Source organism: Nycticebus coucang, chromosome 2 (genome assembly GCF_027406575.1).
Source record: "Nycticebus coucang isolate mNycCou1 chromosome 2, mNycCou1.pri, whole genome shotgun sequence".
Taxonomy (NCBI): domain Eukaryota; kingdom Metazoa; phylum Chordata; class Mammalia; order Primates; family Lorisidae; genus Nycticebus; species Nycticebus coucang.
The window spans coordinates 7,469,092-7,488,450 of NC_069781.1; the positions used below are offsets into that span (position 1 = coordinate 7,469,092).

Sequence of the window (19,359 nt, forward strand, 5' to 3'; positions counted from 1 at the left end):
TGAAGGATGATTTTATCCATCTCAAGTTCTGCTAACAAGTTGAAATGAAAATAAGTGCAGGTAGCTGTCACTCCTGATACCATTAGGCACTTTTTTTAGCCCATTATTATGTTTTAAGAGAAACTAAAAGCATCTTATTACAGGAGAAAGTAAAGAGCCTTCCTCTGGGTCTCTAGAGATGGCATTTCCTGTCTGTTTTCTGATAGGAGAAAGGAGCAGCAATGACTTCATTCCATGGCTGGGAAGCAGGGCTTATTATCTTTGTTCGGAGAACAATTCCTCCTTATTCAGAGCTTGGAGGCACACTTTTTAGACACAAACTTGCGCACTGTCCAGAGAAGAAATGTTCTGCCATTGTTTTTTGATAAACAACAAACACATCTGGCAAGCCGGTTTGTTTGTTTAACTTTGTAACTGTTAACATGGCTTTTCCTGTGAAAAGAGTGAAGATAGAACTGGTTACTAATGTCCCCAGCTCTTCAGGTCACCTGCTTACAGAGCATAAGGAAGGCTTTTGCTCGATCCTTCATTTCGTAAGGAATCAACGCAGTACAGAGAGTTTTCTGTGTGTTAGAGCCAAATAAATGGTGGAGGGACACACACTATGAAAAGAAAACCAGGGTCACCCATATCTCAAGCCATATGAAATGGTAAGGTCATAATTGCCATATTTCAGATCATTGTTTACTCATGGAAGGAGAGTGTAACCGCGGTGCCCTCGTGGGAGAAAACGCACCAGTAAAGTCAAGGTGTGCCATAAACGTACATGCGTGTTTACTAAACCATTAAGGAGTGGTGGGAGGATTTACTAGGTGGATTATTCCATCAAATCATCTCTAATGCTTCCAAAACAAGACTTTTTTTTTTTTTTTTGCAGTTTCTGCCCCGGGCCAGGTTTGAACCCTTCACCTCCAGCATATGGGGCCGGCACCCTACTCCTTTGAGCCACAGGCGCTGCCACCAAAACAAGACTTTTCTTTGAGGGGGGGCTCTTGTCTCCAGAGAACATTCCTTTTATAAAATCCAGACAACCTGTGCCAGCAGTGTCAACGTCTGTGTTTGGTGTGCACTCTGCGCATTTCCTGTCCCCACCCGTAGGGCTGCCCAGGGGTGAAAGGGAGCTATCGCTTTGCTAAAACATTAATTTTAAGAGTTGCTATAGAGATCATGTGAAAACCTAGAGTATAGCCCTGAGTTTAGTGCTGGGTTTCTCTTTGTCTTTTTGTGCCTGTGTTTGAATCTCAGAGTAAAACTTTGGGGAATGGTGGTATCTCTGCAGCAAACTGTAGAACCGTGTCCTGCCTGGGAAACGGATTAAGACAGAGAATTCACCAGGTGAGGACATCAGGACCCCGGCTGCCTCCCTGGGAGGGTAGGCTTTAGCCCTGGTGGTTTGACATGGCCGGTCTGTCTCTCTTGGGATTCTCCCCAGCTGTTCCACTTCCCTGTCTGTCTCTCTCTCTCTCCCCCACAACCTCTCTCCCATTTTCCCTCCAGGCTTTTTAAAAGTGGTACATGTGGCTTTTGGAAAACTGGCTTGCATTTTACATACTTTCTCCAAGCTTCAGAGTTTTCCTAACCTTGCCCTCAGCTCTAATTCTTGATTCTTCCATAGCCTTGAACTTTTCTTTTCTGTTTTGTCCCTGTGTCCATTATGAGAGCTGAAACATGAAGCCCCGAGGGGCTCCCCTTGGGTCGGTAGAGACCTGAAAATTGGTGGATAGATAAAACTTACTGCAAAGAGGAGCTTAAAACAGTGAAACTCGACCTCCAAAGAGACACAAGGAAACATTCCCTTATAAAGGAGCACTGTTCGTAAAGAAAAAAAGGAAAGAAACCCTGATGTGTCCTCTCTTCCCTTGCCTTCCTGAGTCAGTTACCTTTCCTGACTCAGCTAAGTCATAGGTTTGACGAGGTCAGGCAGACTTAGGGGACCTCCCTTCCTGTCTCCTTCTGTCCCCAACCTTCTCCACAGTGCAGAAAACACATTCAAACCAGAAACTGAAGGAAGGAGCTTATTAGAAGGAACATGTAGGAATTTGTGGACAGGGCTCAGGAGAAGGAGTAAGGGATGGGGTGGCACCCTGGGGAACTGTTGCAGCCCCCAGGCGTCACAGGGCAAGGAGGAGCCTTACAGGAGTGCCACAGGTGAGCTGTGTGCAAGGTCTATGGACCCAGCCAACCTGCAGCATCTCAGCTGGGGAATTCTATGACGGAACCGCCCATACACCAGCATCTCAGCCAGAAGAGACCGCAGATACAGATCCAGCCCTCAGAGCCGGGGGGGTGAGGGAGCCCATTCACGGGATCCAAGCAGGTCAGCCTCTGGGGACCAGAGCAGGGTGGAGAGTGGGTCTGGGAAATCCCCAGTACATTCACTGCCCAAGATAGTGAGGTCACAGTGGAAAAATATTAAAAGATTTTGGGAAGTGGCAATTTTAGGTCTCTGAATTTTTAAAAAAGACATCATTTTCTTAATATTTCTGTATATTTCTAGCATTTCTTTCCCTGAAATCTTTGTCTTTTCTGGTGACCTCATCCTGTCTCCTGGCTTTAACTACCCCACTTTATTGTGGTCCTAAACTTATCTTTGGTGTTGACCTCTGTCTGAACTCAGACCCATGCAGTCAAGTACGTATCAGCCTTTCTACTTGGGAGTCTCGTAGACATGTCACCTTGAACCTGTATAAAACCATGTGTCTGAGTGTCCCTGGCCAGACCCACTGAGACTTCCCTCTCCTTCTGAAGGTCAGACCAGCAACCTCAAAGTCACTCTGGGCATCCCACTTTTTCATAGGTGGTCCCATCCCCCAGACAATGCTGGTGGTTTAACTAATCAGAAGACACCCCAAATCTGAAACCCCCGTCCCTCCCCACCCCCATACCACCTGGTCTGAGGCCCAGTCATGTCCTGGGTGTTGTGACAGCACTCTGTCTGGAATCTTCCCTTCCCAGCATTTGAACTCGGAGTCATCCCTTGGCTGTAGCTCATTCAGATGAAAAGGCCTGCAAGAGCCCATGCACCTCCCCCTTCCTCCTCCGACCTCATCTCCTAACACTCTCCCGGAGGCTCACCCAGACCTAGCTCCCCGAGGTTGTTGCTGGGTAACCCCACACACGTGCGTGCCTCGGGGCCTTCGCAGATAGCAAGGAAGTGAACTTACATTTAGAAATATCTAAGCCAGGCAAGGTGGTGCGTATCTGTCGTCCCAGGTGCTCAAGAGGCGGAGGCAGGAAGCTCCCGTGAGTCCAGGAGCTATTTCTTGGCTGTAGTGCACTGTGCCAGTTGGTTCTACACGTTAAATTCACATCCATGCGGTGGCCCCTGGAAGCAGGGACTACCAGGTTGCCTAAGGAGGGGTGAACTGGCCCAGGTCAGAAACAGAGCAGGTTGGCTGGGTGCCAGGGCTCACGCCTGTCGTCCTAGCACTCTGGGAGGCTGAGGCGGGTAGATTGCTTGAGCTCAGGAGTTCAAGACCAACCTGAGCAAGAATTGAGACCCCAACTCTAAAAGTAGTTGGGTGTTGTGGTGGGCATCTGTAGTCCCAACTACTCGGAAGGCTGAGGCAAGAGTATCATTTGAGCCCGAGAGTCTGAGGTTGCTGAGCTATGATGCCACTCTACCAAGGGTGACGAAGTGAGACTCTTGTCTCAAAACAAACAAACAACAACAACAACAAAAACAAGTAATGAAAACATCCATCCCTACAAAACTCTCCATCCCTACAAACATTTGTAACAGCATTATTCATAATAGCTCAAACATGGGAACAGCCCAAAAGTCCATCAGTTAATGAATGGGTAAACAAAACATGGTATAGCCACGTAATGGAATAATCAGTTGACAGTAAAAAAGGATAAAGTACCAGTACATGTGGGAATATGGCTGAACCTTTAAAATACCATATTAATGAACATTATGACATAATAAAAACATGCCAGTCACAGAAGTGCTCACTCTGTGTGATTCCATTCATATAAAACACCCAGAATAAGCACAGCCACAGAGACAGAGTAAACGATGGTGCCTAGGGCCGGGAGGTGGCGGAATTAGGTAGTAACAGCTAAGACACAGAGGATTGCTAAAATTGGTTGTGGTGGTGGTTGCATAGCTTTGCAACTCTACTAAAAATGATTGAATTGCATAATTTGAATGGGTGAATTGTATACTGGGTGAATTATGTCTCACAGTAATTAAATGATGATCAAAGTGGAGGCTGGGTGCGGTGCTCACACCTGTAATCCCAGCACTTGGGAGGCTGAGGTGAGTGGATTGCCTGAGCTCACAGGTTCAAGACTAGCCTGAGCAAGAGCGAGACCTCATCGCTAAAAACAGCTGGGCATTTGTGGCAGGTGCCTGTAGTCCCAGTTACTTGGGAGGCTGAGGTAGGAGAATCGCTTGAGCCCAGGAGTTTGAGGTTGCTGTGACCTGTGACATCACGGCACTCTACCGAAGGTGACAGAGTGAGACTGTGTCTCAAAAAATAGATGATCAAAGTGAGTGATGTTTTTAAAAATATTCCTGTTGTTTCTACAAGTGGCATATATAAACCTTCTAATTCAACATTATTGCATCTAAAATTTTAAAGACAATGCTGACATTCTTTTTTTTCCCCTCTAAGTAAAACTCTTTTTTCATCTGTGATGACTATTTTTATTTTCATTTCCTCTTTAATTTATACTTTTACTCTTAAATTTCTTTGGACTGTACATACTAGATGTTCAATATTTAAATGGTTTCTTTTGTCTGTTTTTTTTTTGGGGGGTGGGGGGGTTGAGACATTTTGTTGCCCTTGGTAAAGTGCCCTGACATCATAGTTCACAGCAACCTCAAACTCTTAGGCACAAGTGATCCTCTTGCCTCAGCCTTCAGAGTAGCTGGGACTACAGATACCCTCCACAATGCCCAGCTAGTTTTGTCTGTCTTTTAAATATGTTTTTTAACATTTCAGGTTAATGTGCGGGTATAAACAACTTGGTTACAATGTTTGCATTTGTTAGGTAAAGTCCCTCTTATAGTTGTATCCCACAGGGCCTGTAGTCCCAGCTACTCAGGAGGCTGAGGCAGGAGGATCACTTGAGCCCAGGAGTTGGAGGCTACAGTGAGCTATGATGATGCTACTGCACTCTAGCCTGGGCAACAGAGTGAAACTCTGTCTACAAAAATAATAGAATAAAAACAAAATAAAAGTGGATGAAAAGTTTTTCTTCAGGGTTCATAGGAGAAAGAAGGACTACTAATCGCTGTGTGTTTTCCCCTTTCTAGAACTTCCACGATGGGCGTAAAGCCCAGCAGCACATAGAAACCTGCTGGAAGCAGCTCGAATCAGTAAGTGAAACACGAACAGCTAAAGAAAGGTCTTTATAGATTTTCTAATTTGAATTTAAGCTTGAATTGATTAGTAAGTTAAAAATGTACAAACAAAAACACTAAAGAAGCATCCTTGTGGTTTTTCTCAATAGAATTTAGTTTGATTTTAGAGCCATTATCTATGATTTGAGCCAGAAGAGCTCAAGTAGAGTGTTTTTCTAAATGCTATATGGAAAAAACAAAGGTTGGGTAGTTTTTGATGAAAATAAAGGCAGATATTAAAATGACTTTTTGGAATGTATGACATAAATCAATTCAGAGAAGAATTGCTTTTGTGGGGGGGAGGCTTATGGTAAAATTATATCATCTCATAGAAATCTCAGTTTCATCCATAAGTATTTTCCCCTAATTTTAGAGTAAAAGACGATTTGAACGAGATTGCAAAGAGGCTGACCGAGCACAGCAGTACTTTGAGAAAATGGATGCTGACATCAATGTCACCAAAGCAGATGTTGAAAAGGTGAGGTAAAGGCGGGAGTCTCTTTCATTTCCCTTGTGAGCACCGTTCAGCACAGACAGCGCGGGTCCCCAAGTTCCTCTTTCTGATGTAGCCACAAAAGGGCGCCCAACTGGGGCTGCCTGCAGCATTGTCTCCCCTCAAGGAACCCATTCTCAGGATAACTGGAATAGTTCTCCTTTTGTGCTAAAGGTCATGGAGACGCTAAATCCGGGAGATCTTCATTCATTGTTAGGATTTGAGGAGTTTGTTTAGTCACCAGGACCATCAGGCAGAGACTTGGATCTTGAGCAGATGGTAGGAAGGTGGTTTCAGGAGGTTGCAGCTCTTAATGGTTGTTCAAAGACAAAGCCAATTTCTTGAGAGCCAAGGAGACAGGAGATGGTTCAGGGCCATCTGGAAGAGTTTGGCAGCTTAAAATGTTGCTTTTAGAAAGATAAAGAGCCTCCACTGCTTGCCTGACTCCTAATTGATTCCTCTAGGTTGCTAACTGGGAGGTTGCAGCTGAAGGCTTGCATTTTTGAGTCCTCTCAAAAGCTTTCTCTAAATGGACTTGTCTTGGGAATTAAGAATATTATAAAGCTGGTACTGTATCTTTTTGTGGCTCAATATGTGTTTTTCCCCTAGACGCTGAGTTTTCTTTTTATAAAAGTCATCAATATAGTGTAAACAAAATTAGGCTGTTCATTCATTACGGCCCCGGGCTGTTTGGGCACTCACTGCCTTGAGCAGTACACAAGTGAAAGCCCTGTGTTTTTATAGATTTCTTTTGCTTTTTGCCAGGTTAGTTGGAGATGAGTTTAGTTGGGTAATAGGATGAATTAATATTTGCCCAATTCTGTCAAATTCCTCATTTAAGAGTGGGTATTAAAAAAGAAGACCAGGTATATATTAGTAATGCCTTTCTATAAAATCATTTAATATACTAAGATACATATTCTCTCTGGGTATGGTGGCTCCGGCCTGTAGTCCCAGCTACTCAGCAGGCTGGGGTGGGGTGTTAAGCCCAAGAGTTCAAGTCTAGCCTGAGCAACACAGCATGACATAATCTCTATATCTGTATTTGAATCTTGAAGTGGGCTATTTATTTTGCCAAAAGATATAAAGTAAGCTGATGAAGTCACCGTAAGTGCCATAAATTCACCATAAGTTCCTATTAAGTGGCTAGCTCCCCAGTATATACTATTATAGTATACTGTTACATTTGTGCTAAATATATATATTTATATACTTATCATAGGAGAAGAATGACTTTATCCTTCTCCTAATTCCCACCCCAGAGCTAAAACGTATCTTGAATTTGGTGCTATTTACTCTCCATAGCTTTACCACTTATGTTTATATCACCAGTGGTAAATTTTATAATTTTGTCCCTTTTGTATGTTTATGTAAACAAAATCTTATTTATTTTTTTCTAACTTGATTTTCTTTCATTCAACACTTTTTTTTTTTTTTTGAGACAGAGTCTCACTCTGTCGCCCTGGGTAGAGTGTCTTGCCGTCACAGCTCACAGCAACTTCAATCTCTCGGGCTTAGGTGATTCTCCTGCCTCAGAGTAGCTGGGAATACAGGTGCGTGCCACAATGCCCAGCTGGTTTTTCTATTTTAGATAGAGACGGGGTCTCCCTCTTTTTCAGGCTGGTCTCTAACTCCTGAGCTCCAGCAGTCCCAGAAGGCCAAGAGTACAGGCGTGAGCCACCACACCCAACCCTCAACACTGTACTTTTGACATTTAATTCATGTGGGATATAGAACACATGACTTTTATGTATTAATATTAGACTAGGGACTGCAGCGAGCTATGATCATGCCACTATATTCCAGCCTGGACATCAGAATGGGACCCTGTCTCAAAAATATAAAGAATAAAAATTAGAGACAGGTGCCTTCTTTGTATTTTTATTCTGCTTTTTTCTGTAGAGATGGTGATATCATCGGCAAGTAATGCAAGTTTTATTTCTTCTTTTCTGATCCTTATGCCTTTTGTTTATTTTCCATATCTTACCTTGCTAGTTATAAGCTCCATTTTGCTGAGGAGAAATAGTCACTGGGCTTCCTGTCTTGGGCTTGATTACAAAGAGAGTGCTTCAGGAATTTCGTTCTGAATGATTTTAATATCCTCTTTATTGGATTAAAGAATTTTCCTTTTTTCCTGTTTTGCCAAGAGGCTTTTTTAAAGTTTGACTTGATATGGAATATCATTAAATATTTTTTCTGCTTCCTTTAATTCATTCAGTGGTAAATTAATTAATCAGTTTTCTTACATTGAACCCAAATTAGCAATTCCTGGGACAAACTCAACTAGATTGTGATATATTTTTTAGACATAGCTGTATTTGTTTTGTTAATATTTCTTTTTCTGCTTTTAACATCTTTTTTTTCCTTTTATTTCAGTTTAGTAAGAGGGTATATACAATTATGTTACGTTGTTTGCATTTTTAAAGTTAAGTTCAAGTCACGGTTGAGTCCTTCGTCCAGGAAGTGTACCATGTACCCCTACATTGCACCCCGTAGGTAGGAACTTACGGAACCTGCTCCTCCTTGTTCTGTTAATATTTTATTTAATATTTTTTGTGGAAATGTTCTATATTCATTGAATTTGGTCTATAATTTTTCTTTCTTGTGTGTTCTACTTTGCCTTACTTATGAGTTTTGGTGTGTTTGCTCTTTTTTCTGAAAAAAACATTTTTTCATATATATTTGATTTTTAATATATAGTTAATTTTTATATATACATATATAAATGAACTATCATTTAAATTTTTTTTTTTTTATAGAGACAGAGTCTCACTTTCTCGCCCTTGATAGAGTGCCATGGCATCACACAGCTCACTCCTGGGCTTAGAGGATTCTCCTGCCTCAGCCTCCCAAGTAGCTGGGACTACAGGCACCCGCCACAACACCCGGCTATTTTTTTGTTGCAGTTTGGCCAGGGCCGGGTTTGAACCCACCACCCTTGGTATATGGGACTGGCGCCCTACCCACTAAGCCACAGGCACTGCCCTTCTTAAATGTTTTTTGATGCTTCTTTGTGGAAAAGCTTCTAACTACCAATCTAGTAGTTGTCTCCTTCTTCAGGGTTGATCCCAGTGGGTTACATTTTTGTAGTAATGTATCTGCTTTATCATAAATTTTCTTTCTTTTTTTTTTTTTGTAGAGACAGAGTCTCACTTTATGGCCCTCGGTAGAGTGCCGTGGCCTCACACAGCTCACAGCAACCTCCAACTCCTGGGCTTAAGCGATTCTCTTGCCTCAGCCTCCAGAGTAGCTGGGACTACAGGCACCCGCCACAACCCGCCTGGCTATTTTTTGGTTGCAGTTCAGCCGGGGCCGGGTTTGAACCCACCACCCTCGGTATATGGGGCCGGCGCCCTACCGACTGAGCCACAGGCGCCGCCCTATCATAAATTTTCAAATTTGGCTCAGTGCCTGTGGCTCAAGCGGCTAAGGCACCAGCCACATATACCAGAGCTGACGGATCCGAATCCAGCCCAAGCCTGCCAAACAACAAAGACAACTGCAACCAAAAAATAACTGGGCATTGTGGCAGGTGCCTGTAGTCCCAGCTACTTGGGCAGCTAAGGCAAGAGAATGAATCGCTTAAGCCCAGGAGTTGGAGGTTGCTGGGACCTGTGATGCCACAGCACTCTACCCAGAGCGATAGTTTGAGGCTCTGTCTCAAAAAAAAAAAAAGAGAGAGAGAGAGAAAAGAAAATAAGAAATTTTCAAATTTATTAGCAAAACATTGCTCCTAATATGCTCTTGCTTTAATTTTTGCTGCATATGTTATGTCCCTACTGTTTATTCCTAAGATTGCTTATTTATACTTTTTTCTGGATTAGTTTTTTTTTTTTTTAATTATTTTTATTGGTGTTTTCTAAGAACCTAAAAACGAAATTTTGTCTTTATGGAGCCTCTCTTTCCTATTTTTATTTTCTATTTTTTTAAATTTCTTCTTCACCTCCTGTTCCCTCTCCCGACCTCCCTTTCTTCTTTCCGCTTTCTTCCCCCTCCTCTGTCTTTGTCTTTGGATTTATTCCATTGCCTTTTATTTTTCTGAATTTTACTTGTTCTTTTAGAGACAGTCTCACTCTGTCACCCAAGCTGCAGAGCAATAGTGTGATCAAAGCTCACTGCAGCTTTGGCCTCTCAAGGATTCAGGTGAGCCTCCCTCTTCAGCTCATGAGTAGCTAGGACTATAGGTGTGCCACCACCACGCCTGGCTAATTTTAATTTTTTTTTTTTTTTTTTTTTTTTTGAGATAGGATCTCACTTTGTTCCCCAGCCTAGTCTCAAACTCCCGGGCTCAAGTGATCCTATCTCAGCCTCCCCAAAGTGCTGGGATTATAGGTGTGAACCGCTGTGTCCAGCTCATTCCCCTTTTATTTATTTATTTATTTATTTTTTATTTTTTGTAGAGACAGAGTCTCACTTTATGGCCCTTGGTAGAGTGCCGTGGCCTCACACAGCTCACAGCAATCTCCAACTCCTGGGCTTAAGCGATTCTCTTGCCTCAGCCTCCCCAGTAGCTGGGACTACAGGCGCCCGCCACAGCACCCAGCTATTTTTTGGTTGCAGTTTGGCCGGGGCCGGGTTTGAACCCGCCACCCTGGGTATATGGGGCCGGCGCCTTACCGACTGAGCCACAGGCGCTGCCCCTCATTCCCCTTTTAAAAAGTTCTTTTCTCAGATGCTTCCCACTTTTCTTCTTTTCTAATGCAAGTATTAAGATCACAGATACCCCACTCGTCTGCCTCCGACAAATTTTGACATGTAGTATTATTAATGCTGCTCGTTTCCAGACACTATTCATTCCTTTTACCATTTAATCTCTCACCTATGAGTAATTGGAAGCATGGTTTTAAATTTCCAAATGTGTGATCTATTTAAACTTACCTTTGTGTTATTAATTTCTAATTAAATCGCACTGTGGTCCTAGAAATTCTATGTGAGTTTGAATCTTCTATATTCATTGACAGGTTTTATGGCCGGTTACATTTTTATACGTGTTCTGTAAGTAGTTGAAAAGAATGTGCATTCTCCACTTCTTTATTTATTATTATTTTTTTTTTTTTTGCAGTTTTTGACCGGGGCTGGGTTTGAGCCCACCACCTCTGGCACATGGGGCTGGCGCCCTACCCCTTTGAGCCACATGCGCGGCCCAGCACTCTCCACTTCTTAGTTGTAGAGATCTACCTATTTACATTAGGCTGAACTTGTTGATTGTGTCATCTAGATCTTCCTATCATTAATGATTTTATTGTCACCTTTTTCTGACATTTTCTGAGAGAAATATGTATCCTCCTTGTCTGTGAGCCAGTGGACTCTGAGGAACAGGACTGATGCAGGTGTTAATCGAGTTAATATGTATAAGGTACTCAGAACCATTTATGGGACGTGACCAGTGATCCTTATGTTAACTATTCTGACGGCAATGGTGGAGGATTTGCCATTTTCCACCAACATTGGTCTTTTTTTTTTTTCTGAGACAGAGTCTTACTTTGACACCCTCAGTAGAGTGCTGTGACATCAAAGCTCACAGCAACCTCTAACTCCTGGGCTTAGGTGATTCTCTTGCCTCAGTCTCCCAAGTAGCTGGGACTACAGGCACCTGCCACAACGCCCGGCTATTTTTTGTTGCAGTTTGGCCAGGGCCGTGTTCGAACCCACCACCCTCAGTATATGGGGCCGGCATCCTGCCCACTGAGCCACAGGCGCTGCCCCCAACTTTGGACTTTTACTATAACGTTTTTCTATAAATAAATAAAGTGAAAAATCATAGTGTCTTCAGTGCCGTTCAATTTTTCACAGATGTATGGCAATCCTGTTTCCCCAGAGTCTGACCAGATTTGTACTACACTTTGACTTCACATTTTTCTTTGTCCTCTTATTTATTTATTTATTTATTTTTGAGGCAGTCTTACTCTGTTGCCCAGGCTACAGTGCTGTGGCAGTTGCCTAGTTTACGGCAACCTCAAACTCCTGGGTTCAGGTGATCCTCCTGCATCAGTCATCCCAGACAGGCACCCACCACAACACCTGGCTGATTTTTCTATTTTAAGTAGAGATGGGGTCTCGCTTTTGCTCAGGCTGGTCTTAAATTCCTGAGCTCAAGCAATCCACATGCCTCGGCCTCCCAGATTGCCAAGATTACAGGCATGAGCCACTGTGCCCAGCCTATTCTGGTATTTAAATGTATCTCTTGGAAACGGCATAATGTTGATTTCTGACAATCTTTGTCTTTCCCTGGGAGAGTTTGGACTTATGTGCCCTGTCTTATTTTGTGTCTCCTGTTGGTCTCACTTTCTCTTTTTCCTTCCTTCTTACCCTTATTGCACTGAGTATTAGCACCTTAACCCTCCCTGTTTGGAGATACTGGTCCATGAGAACACTTTTGATAGACACTCATTTCATCAGAGTTGAAACTCTGACCCAGGGTGGAGCTGCCTGCCTTTACCCGGTGTTTTAATCTAGGAGGAAACACTGTCCTGACATTTGCATTTGTACTTGGAGCTCCACCAGGTCGTCCAATGTAATGGAGGTGCAGCTGCCAAGCCAGCCACCACTTGCAGTTCTGTACATTTTTAGCCTTTCCCTGAAGTCCCTCATGAACGAGGAGGAGGCAGCTCACTCATCTGTCCTTTCAGACATGACCGTGCTGTGAACAGGTGCACACGGGCCCGCGAGGCTTCTGCATCACACAGGCATCATTCCCCACCGTTCAGTCTTAGAAGAAGGTACAAACCACAGCAGAGACACATGTGTGGTATAGAGAGATGGTGTGCGATTACGTGTGTTTCTTGGAAATTTGTTTATGATGAAGGAGGCCTAAGCTTGAGGTGCGTTTTCCAGGAAGCAGGTGTTACTTGGGGTCACTACCAAGCTGCATTGATCCAGATTTTCAACTTTGGGGTTGAAATGCTCTATGAATTCTGGCCCTTTGTGGCTCAGAACTTTCCAGGATGACTTTCCTCTTCATTTTTCTCCCTCAGGTCAACTCTAAGGCTAACTTTCTGTCAACTTAACAAAAGTGCATTTGCTAAATGCAAAGGCAACGTGAGGACTTTTGTGTACTTACGAATTGATTTTTTTTTTTTTTTTTTTTTTTTTTTTTGCCGTTTTTGGCCAGGGCTGGGTTTGAACCCGCCACCTCTGGCATTTGGGGCCAGTGCCCAACTCCTTTGAGCCACAGGCGCTGCCCTACTTACGAATTGAATTGCTGTCCTCAGCTGTGTGAATATTTCCAAAGACCTGGTGTTTTGTTTTGTTTTTTTAATACACTGAGAGCATAATTTTTTGCGAAAGTACTACTTACCTCCTCCCCAAGGATATGATAACTTATTCAGTTTTGGCATTACAAACATTGAAGCTGATAGAACAGTGTCTAAACATTGAAATTCTTAAGGTCTTTTGTTTTGAATGTGACTTGAAATGCTACAATTTTGCAAAACTGTTCTATCCTTTTTTTGCTCGATTACCTGTTAAGCCTTTTGTCAGTGTCAAGATAAATGGAGGCAATGTTTCAGTGTTTATTGTTTGATGCCATTCCCGTTCTGATTTCTGCCAGCGCCGGAATCTCATATCAGTGTCTTTCCCCCTAGTTTCTGAAATTGATTGAATCATATCCTTGTGTTTGAAATGGCTCATCCTCCTTTTTCTAGCAGCCAGCCACTCAGCCGTGGCAGTGACAAGCCTGTGCTTACAGAGACATTGTCACTGCAGGGTGGAAGGTTGGGTTTCTCTAAACTGTTTTGTGTTTGATGGTACAGTTGGCGTGACCTGTACTCAGGTGTGTGTTTTCTCAACTATTGACCCGAGATCTGGGATGAGCCTGATCTTTTATCTCTAAAGAGTTAAATGTCCCGCACGTGGATTGAAACCACATTTTTCATAAGTTCTGTGTTCAGATCACCTAAATCGGTCCTTTATGAGAGTGTGTGTCACCCCTGAGGCCCCCAGTTTAACTAAAAGTAGATGCTGTCTATACGTATAAAGCATGCGAGAAAAACTGGCCATTTTATCTGTGGGCAGAGTGCATATTGGGATGTGTGAGGATGCTGTGTTCCTTAGAGGAACAGTGAAGAAAGGGAATATGCTTAATTGGGTGGTCTCTCTCTGTTTTGTTTTTTTTTTTTTTTTGAGGCAGAGTCTTACTCTGTCCCCCTGGGTAGAGTACTGTAGCATCAGCATAGCTCACTGTTGGGCTCAAGTGATTCTCATGCCTCAGCTTCCCAAGTACCTGGGATTATAGGCACCTACCACAACACTCAGCTAATTTTTCTATTTTTAATACAGCCGGGTCTCGCTCTTGCTCAGGCTGGTCTCAAACCTCCTGAGCTCAAGCAATCCACTGCCTTGGCCTCCCAAAGTGCTAGGATGCCAGGAGTGAGCCACTGTGCCCCGGTTGTTGATAGCATTCTTAGGGGGTGAAGTGCTGGTGGTCTTCATTCATCCCCTTACTCGTTACTCATCGTCTCCTGGCTTGGGGTGTGGAGGGCGTAGCTACCAGCATATAATCACAAGTGCCTGGCTTTGGAAGGCTTCCTTTCCTTTTCTTACTAATACTCAGTTTACTGTGTTGTGAATTTTCCTGTTTGTCCCCTTAGCAACTCTTTTTTTTTTTTTTCCTTTTTTTTTTGAGACAGTCTCAGGCTGTCACCGTGGGTAGAGTGCTGTGGCGTCACAGCTCACAGCAACCTCCAACTCTTGGGCTTAAGCATTTCTCTTGCCTCAGCCTTCCAAGTAGCTGGGACTACAGGCTACTTTTTTGGTTGCAATTGTCATTGTTGTTTTAGCTGGCCGGGGCCAGGTTCAAACCACCAGCCTCGGTGTCTGTGGCCGGCACCCTACCCACTGAGTTATGGGCGCTGCCCCAGCAACTCTTGAATGACATTTCCATGGCAAAGACTTTAAAATCGAGGTTTGTCTGTCACTCTGCCTTTGAATAATACCATACTGACAAACTTGGATGAGAGGGAGTACCCAGTCTGTGTGTTCTGATAGTGCTGTGGCTGGTTTGGTGTGGTATTGGGACGCAAAAGGAAAAGGTTATCAAAATGAATGGAATGTGAACTAATATTTCTGAACAGAGAGAACAGTGTTTTCTAAATGCATGCATTAAACCGAGTCCACCCATGTCAGGCAATGAATAATTCCCTTTCTCTAATTCGTCCTTGCCTTGTGACTATGGGCTCTTACATAATTTGAAAATGCAAAATAGGATATTGTTTAACAGAAACTGCAGTTAGTGGTTACCAGCAGCTGCAGAAATTGTTAGTTGAGTTCAAGTTATGCTTTAAACTCCAGTGACAGTTTCTTTCTTTTCTGTTAGGTCTGGTTTCATTTAACTTGGATAATTCTTTCACTGCTAGCGTCTCAATTGATGAGTGGCTGTTTTCCACGAAAAAGATAACAGGACTTTTTCATTCCATTTCATTGCAAGTCTTAGTGGGCGGAAGCCAGAGGAGTTTTCTGTCCGGTGTGAGAAGTTTTTAAAAAATCACAGAGTTTTTCATATACAACCTGATGTGAGGAAATTTTTTTAAAAGTGTAATTAAATTAAAATCCTAATCAGAAGTACTGAATAGCATGTCAGCTTCTTAAGGAGTTTGCATTCTGTTTTTTGCTATTCTAACTTCTAAAGGTATTTGGCTTTGAACGTTATTAGTAGCTTTTAAATCCTACACATATCTCCCTATTGTGAAATAGAATAGGAAATCTTGAGTGATTTATGAATTAAGGGAAAATATAAGAAGTACGTGATAAAAGGTGAAATTTCATGTTTGTAGTTACAATAAAATATGCATGTACTTTTTTTTTTTTTTGAGACAGAGCCTCAAGCTATCACCCTGGGTAGGGTGCTGTGGCATCATAGCTCACAGCAACCTCAAACTCCTGGGCTCAAGCGAGTCTCCTGTCTCCACCTCCCAAGTAGCTGGGACTATAGGCGCCTGCCACAACGCCCGGCTGTTTTTTGGTTGCAGCCATCACTGTTGTTTGGCGGGCCCGGGCTGGATTCGAACCCGCCAGCTCAGGTGTATGTGGCTGGCGCCTTAGCCGCTTGAGCCACAGGCACTGAGCCTGCATGTACTTTTTAATGTGTCACATATAGTAGTTTTTTTTTTTTTTTTTTTGAGACAGTCTCAGTCTTTTGCCTTGGATTGAGTGCTGTGGTGTCATAGCTCACAGCAACCTCAATCTCTTGGGCTCAAGAGATCCTTGTCTCAGTCTCCCAAGTAGCTGGGACTACAGGCACCCACCATAATACCTGGGTAATTTTTCTATTTTTGGTAGCGTCAAGAGTATCACTCTTACTCAGACAGGTCTCAAACTCCTGAGCTTAAGCCATCCACCCACCTCGGCCTCCCAGAGTGCTAGGATTACAGGCTTAAGCCATTGTGCCCAGATGATAGTACAATATTTTAAAGAGAAAAATAAAATTGTACTTAAGAATCTGAGCCAATTTTAAGTAAAAATTTACTCGGATTATCAGTTTGATAATTATCACAAGAAAACAAATGAAATTTAGTAGTTCAGCAAGTTTTCTTCAGTTGGAATCAGCACTGCAGGCTCTGTGACACACAGGCCAAAGGGAGCCGATTCCGTCTTAACTGAATCCAGCTGAGTAGCAGAGTGTTAAATTTTTTTACCATTTGGGGAAACAGTCTCCAGCAAGATGACCACTTTAGTCATTGTACGTATAAGGAATTGTACTATTAAACTTGTTTGCCGTTGCTGTAACTACAAGGCTGACATCTTTATTGAACATGTTAATAAATGTTAGTGCTTTCCCCAGATTTCTGTTTCATATAAAACGTCTGACTCTAGTTATCTGAAGGAATTGTTCACTGTAACAATTTAGAAAACAAATTTTTTTTTTTTCAAAAAGAGGAAGTGGTTAGCACGAATGCAGGAAATCAATTTTGCAACTGCAGCTTGATCTTTTAGGCTTAAAAAGTTGAAAATGCTTTTTATTTGAAACAAAACAAAAGGAATAGAATTGAAGAAGTATTATCAAAAATGGATATTATTGCAATGACTGTTCTAAGTGTGTCAGCGTTCACATAGACGATTCTAGAAAAGACACTTTTGTTATTCTCTTGTGTATATCTATCCTGTAAGCAGTCCTATCTGTGGAGTTTATATTTACTGCTAAAGGCATAATCTTTAACGAACCTGCAAGTTAATGTGCAAGATAGCAATAGAGCAGAGTAAATGACAGCGTCTTTCTCACACCCTCCCTGGATCTGAAGATAGACATGGATTTCCTGAGACATTTATTTGTGTGTGTGTTTGGCTTTAACACTTTGTGCCCCAGACTGCTCTGGAGGCTTTCATATGGTAACTCATTTATTTAGTTGTTGTTGTTTTTTTTTTGACAGAGTCTCACTCTGTTGTCCTGGGTAGAATACCATGGTGTCACAGCTCCCAGCAACCTCAAACTCTTGGGCTCAAGTGATCCTCTTGCCTCAGCGTCCCAAGTAACTGGGACTACTAACTAGTACCCACCACCATACCTAGCCAGTTTTTCTACTTTTAGTAGAGATGAGATGGGGAGTCGCTCTTGCGCAGGCTGGTCTCAAACTCCCGAGCTCAAACAATCCCTGGGCCTTGGCCTCCCAGAGTGCTGGGATTATAGGCGTGAGCTACCTTGCCCGGCCTTACTAAGGTATTTTTTGCTAATAGTAAAAGGCCTTGTCCGTGGCCAAGAGCTTTTCCTAATCTTGGAAATGAGTCCAGATCTTGTTTCTACCGTCTACACATGGAATGACATGAGGTAATTGTTTTCATTTTTGAGTCTGTTCCCTACTCTGTAAAATAGGAGTATGGTTCTACACTTTGAGCGCCAACTGTGGGGTTTCGGTGGTATGTGATGTGTGTAAATGGGGGCCCTGTTTTTGGACTGCAGATAATCAGTGGGCACGATTACTGTCACCTGTCACCTGTTTATGTCCTTCCCCTCGGATTGCTTCCGGCTCTTCCCGCCTCAGCTCTTCCACTTCTTGTGCTAACTTTCTAGGTGTCCAACAAGGAATATTATTTAGACAGGATCACAGGGAAGGATGAGGTGGAGAAGCGAGGAAAGTATGAGTCAGCTGGAGAATAGAGCAGCTTGTGGAACATGCTGATTGTGTGGTGGGAACAGTCAGAACCCCAGCAGTTCACACATGATTAAGGAGGCCCCCTCTTCCGTGAAATCTCCTAGTCCTGTGATCACCCTAAGAGCTCACAGGTTACTCATGGATTCAGAAGAGCCTGCACAGATGATGGGCCTGAGAGAGGGGTTAGGGCCTGAATCTGAGGAATGTGTGAGAATGGGAATGATGTCGCTGGGGAGCCCCTTATAGGGCAGCAAGAGAGACGTGTTGTGGGTGTCACCTGCCTGTCAGGACAGGGTCCTTCATAGGGTCTCACTGGAGAAGTGAGATGGGAACAGTTCATAGGAAGATATTAAAAGCCAAATGGTGGGATAAGTGTGACCCTGATGAAAAGTTACTGAGCCTGGGCGGCGCCTGTGGCTCAGTGAGTAGGGCGCCAGCCCCATATGCCGAGGGTGGCGGGTTCAAACCCAGCCCCGGCCAAACTGCAACAAAAAAATAGCCGGGCGTTGTGGCGGGCGCCTGTAGTCCCAGCTACTCGGGAGGCTGAGGCAAGAGAATTGCTTAAGCCCAGGAGTTGGAGGTTGCTGTGAGCTGTGATGTCATGGCACTCTACCGAGGGTGACAAAGTGAGACTCTGTCTCTTAAAAAAAAAAGAAAAGTTACTGAGCCTACCCCTCAATACACATACCCTGGAAAAGTGTTTCCTATTTCCCAAAGGGTTTTTGGGAATCCTCTCTACATTTCTTTTATCCTTTAAAAAATTATAAAAAGAGTAAGGGGTAGCCCACACCTGTAATCCTAGCACCCTGAGAGGCCAAGATGGGAAGATCCCTTGATCTCAGGAGCTTGAGACCAGCCTGAGCAAAAAGGCACTGCTAAAAATAGAAAAACTAGCTGGGCATTGTGGTGGGAGCCTGTAGGCCCATCTGCTTGGGAGGCTGAGGCAAGGGGATCGCTTGAGCCCAGGAGTTGGAGGTTGCTGTGAGCTATGATCACACACCACTTTAGTCCTTTAATTAATTAATTTATTTATTTATTTTTTTTTGGTAGAGACAGAGTCTCACTTTATGGCCCTTGGTAGAGTGCCGTGGCATCACACAGCTCACAGCAACCTCCAACTCCTGGGCTTAAGCGATTCTCTTGCCTCAGCCTCCCGAATAGCTGGGACTATAGGCGCCCACCACAGCACCCGGCCATTCTTTGGTTGCAGTTCAGCCGAGGCCGGGTCTGAACCCGCCGCCCTCGGTATATGGGGCTGGCGCCCTACCGACTGAGCCACAGGCGCCGCCCCTTAGTCCTTTTAAATGTTCTCATATTATATTCATCTCAGTGTCAGAGTCATACCCTGTCTCCTAAGAAAAAAGAAAAGAAATAGGCTTCTAGACTGGTAAATATTTTCTTTAAATGTTTTGAATATGTCTTCCTATCTT

General features: G+C 43.4%; 1 protein-coding gene across 15 annotated transcripts in view; it reads left to right on the forward strand.

Moving 5' to 3' along the window:
- FNBP1 (formin binding protein 1) overlaps positions 1–19,359 on the forward strand; it is a 144,989-nt gene that overhangs the window by 78,396 nt on the left and 47,234 nt on the right. For all 15 annotated transcript variants that reach the window (XM_053559718.1, XM_053559757.1, XM_053559735.1 and 12 more), the window contains exons 5-6: positions 5,267–5,329; positions 5,727–5,831. In XM_053559718.1, the coding sequence (XP_053415693.1) occupies positions 5,267–5,329; positions 5,727–5,831 (168 nt within the window). The remainder of the gene's footprint in view (positions 1–5,266; positions 5,330–5,726; positions 5,832–19,359) is intronic.